The sequence below is a fragment of the Oncorhynchus keta genome, chromosome 1 (assembly GCF_023373465.1).
Source record: "Oncorhynchus keta strain PuntledgeMale-10-30-2019 chromosome 1, Oket_V2, whole genome shotgun sequence".
In the NCBI taxonomy this organism is placed as follows: Eukaryota; Metazoa; Chordata; class Actinopteri; order Salmoniformes; family Salmonidae; genus Oncorhynchus; species Oncorhynchus keta.
Window position 1 is genome coordinate 51,613,726 of NC_068421.1, and position 7,707 is coordinate 51,621,432.

A 7,707-nucleotide genomic window follows, 5' to 3' on the forward strand; every position below is an offset into this window, starting at 1 on the left:
TTAGATAATTATTTAGAAATAGTCTTAGGCCTTGTGGTTTACAACACGTCAACGATATTAGATATAGGGTCATTCCATTTGATTTCAATCACATTTTGACCGTACCCCTTTTGATTTCAATAAAACTTTCTATATATATTTGCCCATGGTAGAAGTGGTCAGAAAGTAGGTGCTCAAAGTTGACTCATTTTGCATACTCCACCCTACCATGAGATATAATATTAATCAAATGATTTTTTCAATCAATCAAATGTATTTATAAAGCCCTTTTTACATCAGCAGATGTCACAAAGTGCTATACAAAAAAAAACCAGCCTAAAACCCCAAACAGCAAGCAATGCATATGTAGAAGCACGGGTGCAGATGTAATATGTGTGTGTCTTCATCTCTGGATAAGATAAACATTTGAGTTTGATATCATTTAAAAACGTGTCAAAAAATGTCTGAACTCTGTTTTTATTATTCATTTTAGCATATGTTGTAGCTTAGACCCTATGTTACATCATCTGAGATGTTTGTGTTGTGCCCGCCATTGGTTGAGACACAGCATGCTCTTGAATACGGTGTGGGTGAACCATGCGTGCCATGTTTTGGCTGATAAATGTACTAAAATGGAATAAAATAACATTTTCAACTTTCAACTGGTAGCACAAAGATGGTTGGAGGTCCACACATCAGCGAATGTGGACTAGAATGGGAATATATCCGTTTTTTAAAATTATACTATCGATCTTCAATGGGAAACCTATTGAAATCATAGAAATATAGATAATAGAATAGAACGTCCTATTTATGTGGACATTCAGGTGGGTTGACCAGTGGCCACCTTTGTGGTAGTAATTTAAAGTTTCATTTCTCACATTCCTGATGGAAATTTCCCTTGTCACAACAGTGTTCACTGTAATGCCACCATCAGAGGTTGGAGGTAAAAACAACTTGTGACACAAATATGTGGTACATCTCCTTAAGTGTTGCTGTAACTGTTATTATGTGGGTAAGACCAAACGTGAACTTAAGACAAGGATTTGTTTGCATGATGCCTCCATTCGTAACCACAATGAAAAATCCCCTGTTGCCAGCATTTCAATTGCCATAATCACAAACTATGTGCCCTACGTTCATTTGGGCGTTGATTAGTGAAGGCGCCACGTAGGGTATAGGAGATAGGGATAAATTACTTCTCCAAAGAGAGACACATTGGATAGATCGCTTGGGCAACCTTGCCCCAGCAGGTCTCAAAAAATAATGTTCCTTTTCTTGTTTTTTTGTTAGAAGGCTATAAATATGTAGGCTGAGTATACATATTTTTTTTGTAGAGGCTATAAATATGTAGGCTGAGTATACATATGCTCCTAACATTTAGGCTGATATCATAATGTATCTTTATTGTGTGTTTGTGTATACACTGAGTATACAAAACAATAAGAACACCTGCTCTTTCCATGACATAGACTGACCAGGTGAATCCAGGTTAAAGCTATGATCCCTTATTGATGTCACTTGTTGATCCGCTTCAATCAGTGCAGATGAAGGGGAGGACACAGGTTAAAATAAGGATTTTTAAGCCTTGAGACATTGATTGTTTATGTGTGCCATTCAGAGGGTGAATGGGCAAGACAAAATATTTAAGTGTCTTTGAACAGGGTATGGTAGTAGGTGCCAGGCGCACCGGTTTGTGTCAAGAACTGCAATGCTGCTGGGTTTTTCACGCTCAACAGTTTTCCGTGTGTATCAAGAATGGTCGACCACCAAAAGGTCATCCAGTCAACTTGACACAACTGCGGGAAGCATTGGAGTCAACGTGAGCCACCATCCATGTGGAACGCTGCTGACCGACTCCTTGTAGAGTCAATATTAGAAAGGTGTTCCTAATGTTTGGTATAGTCAGTGAATTTTCATGTTTTTTTTCCCAAAGCTCCCTCTGCTGGGATCTTTTGATTGGGCCAATATTGACTTTGTGAATCTATAATTACACCCCTTTGTGTGTGGCCTGTATTTGTTGTTGTAACATTGCCTCCTATGCATTCTGAAGAAGGGGTCATACCCAAAACGTTTGTAAGGCAATACAAAATATGTTCATTTAAGTTTACTTAGCGGAGAGCTGTCTTATTTTTGTTCAACTTGAATTTCAACAATGTACCAGCTAAATTGCAGTGATCTAGCTATGCTATGTCTCGACCGATTGTGAGCACAACACAAACACCTCAGATTATGTTTTTAAAAAAGGGTTTAAACTACAACATATAGATGGGGGGAAAAACAGGAGTTTACATGTTTATAGACAATTTGACAGCCTTGTTTGTAAGAGATAAAGTGATAAAGACATGGATGCCTCGTGGTAGGGTGGGGTATCGGTATCACTTGAAGACAACTTCTACCATGGGCAAATATGTATGGAAAGTTATTGAAATCAAATGGAACGCCCCTATAGGCTACGGGTTGACGACAATAGCGGACATGAATATCAGTGAAGTACGGCTGAGTAGTGACATCTAGTGGATGATTGAGTGTCTGGTCAACACACACACGCACTTCTTATTCCTTGTCCTGGAGATACATTTGTAAATGCGCTCACAAGGGGTAGTTTACGGTAAATTCAATCGTCAAAATTATCCAAAATGGATCTCAAATATCTGGATGGGCTCAAGCAGTATGGTGTAAAAAGAAAATTGGGCCAAAATCTATTAACAACATTCTACTTTACTCTGTCAAATCGCATACATGTCAGGGGTAAAAGTAACGTTTAGTCAAAAGCCCACAAAGGCGGTCGAGGAGGGAGTGTTTGTTTGCACAACGTTGCACTCTGCCATAAAATAGGCTAGAAATCACGCATAGGCTATTGTTTCGCTGAGCACCAAAGAAAAAGATGATATTACTATGGAAATTGTTCATTTATCTGTTAATGCCATGTTTATTTTGCTTTGCGTTCATGCAATTTGTCTTTCTCACGCTTCTGAATTTGATTTCACGAAGCTTGACAAAGAAACTTATCTTAAAAATGGGCGAAAAGGTAACTATGACCCAGAATCCGAAGTTCAAGTATGAAGATTGGGGACCGACCTTTATGACATGGAATTTTGTCAAGACCATCCTAGGGCACATGTGGACTAATGCCGGTCAAGAAGCTTTTGTGGGCAACAATGCTCCCGACTCACCAGTGATTACATTGGACGGGAAGATTACCAGTATCTACAACTATTTGAAAGGTGAGTAGACGACTGCTCGTGTGCAGTATAGTCAGTAGTATCATGCCAGTTATTTTATCAACTTCCTTTCTAAATACTAGGCTACAATAATGTTCTCTGTTTTTTTTTCTGTCAGACAACAGACCACTGGTGTTGAGTTTTGGAAGTTGTACCTGACCCCCGTTCATGTATAAACTTTGCGAGTTCAAGCAACTCGTCAAGGACTTCGGCGATGTGGCAGACTTCCTGGTGGTCTACATCGCCGAGGCGCATTCAACAGGTGAATGATGTGGAGGTGGTCATTGGTCAAATATCCGGACACTTCTGCCTTTGCTCAATTAGCCTGGGGACGATGTTATTGGTCAAATGAATAGTACGAGACCATATAGACCTATGTGATGATGGCTTTGTAATCTATCCTAAACCTGGAGCAATTATTATAATGCTAATTTAAGAATTATAACTGATTGTGGCTTTTAAAAAATAATTGGTTGTATTAAAATAAGGTACATAGCCTAGGCTTCACAAATATCAAGCCACTACAATCCTCACTGTGATTTTCTCTCTGCTTCAGACGGTTGGGTCTTTGCCAACAACGTTGACATTACTAAACACCGAAACCAGGAGGAGCGGCTGGCTGCAGCACAGTTCCTGGTCAAAGAGGACCCCCTGTGCCCCATCGTAGTGGATGAAATGAAAGACACCACAGCTAGTAAATATGGTGCTATTCCAGAGCGGCTGTATGTGCTGCAGGCAGGAAAGGTTGTTTATAAGGTAAGGACAGTTAAGAAAATGTTAAGAGTTAAGAAAAAAGGAAGGAGTAAAAAGACAACACATAGATCAAATGTATTTTTTTAAATTGCGTAACAAAACTGATGGTGTGCAAAGGTAAAGAGAAATCAAGGTGCACTTCTTGTCTGGAGTTTTTGGAATCCTGCCAAAGCATTCTTTGCTTTCTGGCTCACATGGACACATCCTGACTCAGTAGTTTTTCAGACTTATGGGAAAGGATATTTGGAACACTGAAAGAAGGCTGTTGAACATCTGTTACACAGTTATTTTATTGTATTTTTATTTAACCCTTTTTTTAAACTAGGCAAGTCAGTTAACAACAAATTGTTATTTACAATGACGGCCTACCAAAAGGCAAAAGACCTTCTGCGGGGACGGGGCCAGGGATTAAAAAAAATATCTAAAAATAAATAACATAAATATAGGTACAACCATATCATACAAAGGTATAGGCCTATAAGACCTGTTAGTCACCTGAATCTCTCACTTTCTTTTGTGAGTCTCATAGAGAGGAGTCTGTCACTCACAGTTCACCAATAAATCCACTTGTTGCTCCTGTCTAAATCACCAGTCTTCTGTCTGTTACCAGGGAAAGATTGGGCCAAGAGGCTACAGCCCTGAGGAGGTGCGTTCCTTCCTGGAGAAAATGAAGTAGGAAGAGGTGAATCACATCTGTCACTAACTTTTTTTCTGTTATTTTTTGTTATCTTATCTCATGCCCATATTATAATGTGTATTTCTGCTCTCTGGCATCCCAATTATCCACCTTTTTAGTTTGGAGACTATGTTTTTTAGTGACAGACACAGATCAAGCCTATGGCCTCTGTAACCCGATGAGGAGAAACCTTGAGAGAGACCATTCAATCAGAATGGGTGGGTTGATAAAACAAGGAACTTATCATAGGAAGTAAAGGTGGTTGTTAATTCTGACCTTTAGTAAAAATCCAGGTTGCGGTTCAGGTCAGAGTTGTTATATTGTATTGACATAACTGCACTATCATACCTTTTCTAAGGGCCGAGTGTGAAACAAGCCCTTTGGCTGCTAGATTATCAATATATATTTCGTACGGGATCTTGTACTTTACATAACATTAAGAATTTCTCAAATGTAGGTAGGTGTAGTTGATGTGTAATAGCCGTATAGTAATTGCACTGGCATATCTGTAAACATTCTCTTGATACATTGTCTATGAATGTTCATAAGTTACTCTGGGATACAACTGCTTTTTCCATGATGATTACAGTGCAAACCTCTGGTCATTGTAATTTGATGAACTGAAAGCAGATTTGTTGCTAAATAATTTAGGAGCATTTAGAGCATGTTGTTGTGGTGATTGAGGATATACCTGCTTATTAAAAACTCTTAATGAACTGATGTTGCCCTTGGGATCATTGTTTATTAAAAAAATTATATATATATATATATATATATTTTCATGTTTTCATTATATGATTAATTGTTCAGAATTCTCACAAGATTATTGACTTCATACACTGAGTATACCAAACAATAGGAACACCTTCCTAAAATGAGTTGCCCTCAGAACAGCCTCTATTTGTCGGGGCATGGACTCTACAAGGGGGCATGGACTCTACAAGGTGTCAGTTGACAGTGTTCCACAGGGCTGCTGACCAATGTTGACTCCAACGCTTCCCACAGTTTTGTCAAGTTGGCTGGATGACCTTTGGGGGCTGAACCATTCTTGATGCACACGGAAAACTGTTGAGCGTGGAAAAACTCAGCAGCATTGCAGTTCTTGACACAAACCGGTGTGCCTGGCACCTACTCCCATATCCCGTTCAAAGGCACTTAAATCTTTTGTCTTGCCCATTCACCCTCTGAATGACAATTCATGTCTCAAGGCTTAAAAATCCTCCTCTAACCTGTCTCGTCATCTACACTGATTTGAAGTGGATTTTAACAGCAACATCGATAAGGGATCACGGCTTTCACCTGGTCAGTATGTCATTTGTCAAATCAGTGTATCGTAACAGAAGATGTTACATAAAGAAGTTGTTCTCATCAGTCCATCTGCACGTCACATGACTGTGCCTCACCTTGGACCTGTCCCAAATGGCACCCTATTCCCAATATAGTGCACTATATGGGAATTGACTACCATTTGGGACATAGGCCGTGCCTCCCCTTGTTGTCATTGAACAGGTCACCTCCCAAGCAGTAAAAATAAACATTGCAGACGCCTGCCAGATCTAAAAACGCCTGGATAGGTGCTACACATTCAGCTAACCACATCATATGATATAGGAATCTGATACCCGACTGCACAGTCAATTACTTGGCGTGCCACCATTGGTTGATGCAATACGATGTCCGCCTGGAACGGGACCAAGACCACAAACGGAACAAACATCCACCCATTTTTACAAGATAAATCAATAATCTGGCTCCATGCAGTGTATAGTATTCCCATGACAGCCTGAGCTCGTAAGACATAAATAAGCACACAAATAAAAAAAGCACAATGCGAAAATCAAAGAGAAACCTGGAAACATCATAACTCAAGGTTATATGTGAATTACTAGGATACGGTGAACAAACTGTTTAGTGTTGCTACAACTTTCCAAACAATCTAGTGAGGAAGACCTAAGCCAGCGAGGGAGAGGTTGGTTGGCTCGTTCCCAGCCAGGCCACATCCTGTTGCAGTGTCCCAAATCACATCCTATTTCCTTTACAGTACACTGCTTTTGACCAGATCCCTATGGGCCCTGGTCAAAAGTAGTGCATTGCAACAGGACTAGCGTGTCATTTGGGACACGTAAAGTGAGGAAAAACGACTGGATTCACTGGAACAGTTTAGGCCTAGTTCCTATTGTGAGGCAGGAGTCAACATGCTAGATGTCTGTCAGACCTCTCCCCTACAAGACTGGCTGCATTTGAATCCAAAAATGTTGTATCCTTCCACACTGTTTCCCCCTTAGAAAATCTGAAATAACTAAATAGGTGAGAGCTATATGAAGCTATTGCCCAATCCCTACAGCTATCCAGTGGTTGCAGAATCAGAGAGGAGAGAAGTGGGCAATAGCTGGGACAAGTGGATGAGCTTTTCGATTGGAACACAGCCCTGAGCATAGTAGAGGGATGGGCTTGCACAGTGTGCAGAATAAATGCAGATTCTTATATTGGTTTGCTGTAAATATTTTTGTACAGTGACAGGAACTTGTGGCAGTGCTACAACGCAAGGTGAGGGGGGCTGAGTAGCAAAGGCAACCCACAGAAAGCATATAAGGGGGAGGGAACAGGTACGAGTGTAACGATTGCTCCTGTCCATTCCCCATTGCAGCAGAGCCAACCTGGGCAGGTAAGAGCAAAACCTCGGCAGAACCATCTATTCATCTGTAGTGGGTCGCCGAGCTCTATTGGATGGTGCACTATTAGCATAGCTGGATCAAAGCTATGTTGCATTGTAAAACAAGACATTTTGTATAGTAGATATTGATTATTTGCTTAGCGTCAATATCAGCGACATATTTAACGGTTTACAGTTGTTTAAAATTGTGGTTTATGGGCTAAATGGGCAAAAAAATATGTGGTGTGGACATCATCACTTGTACTTACTGCCACTGTTTAGAAATGGCAGCCAAGCACGCCAGAGGCAGCGAGGTTCCAGCCACTGCCTCAGTGAGAGAGAGCCAGGAGAAGAGCAGCAAAGCAGTAGAGGTACAACAAGGCACCGTATAAACCTATAACTATTGTAACAGGGGGACAAAA

At 40.4% G+C, this 7,707-nt stretch overlaps 1 protein-coding gene across 1 annotated transcript; it reads left to right on the forward strand.

The window, feature by feature from the left end:
- Positions 1-2,664: 2,664 nt before the first annotated feature.
- Positions 2,665-5,348, forward strand: dio1 (iodothyronine deiodinase 1). The gene is made up of 4 exons (XM_035775388.2): positions 2,665-3,206; positions 3,322-3,465; positions 3,760-3,959; positions 4,567-5,348. Exons 1-4 carry the CDS (start codon positions 2,867-2,869, stop codon positions 4,630-4,632), a joined length of 750 nt encoding a protein of 249 aa, XP_035631281.1. The 5' UTR covers positions 2,665-2,866; the 3' UTR covers positions 4,633-5,348.
- Positions 5,349-7,707: the final 2,359 nt, after the last annotated feature.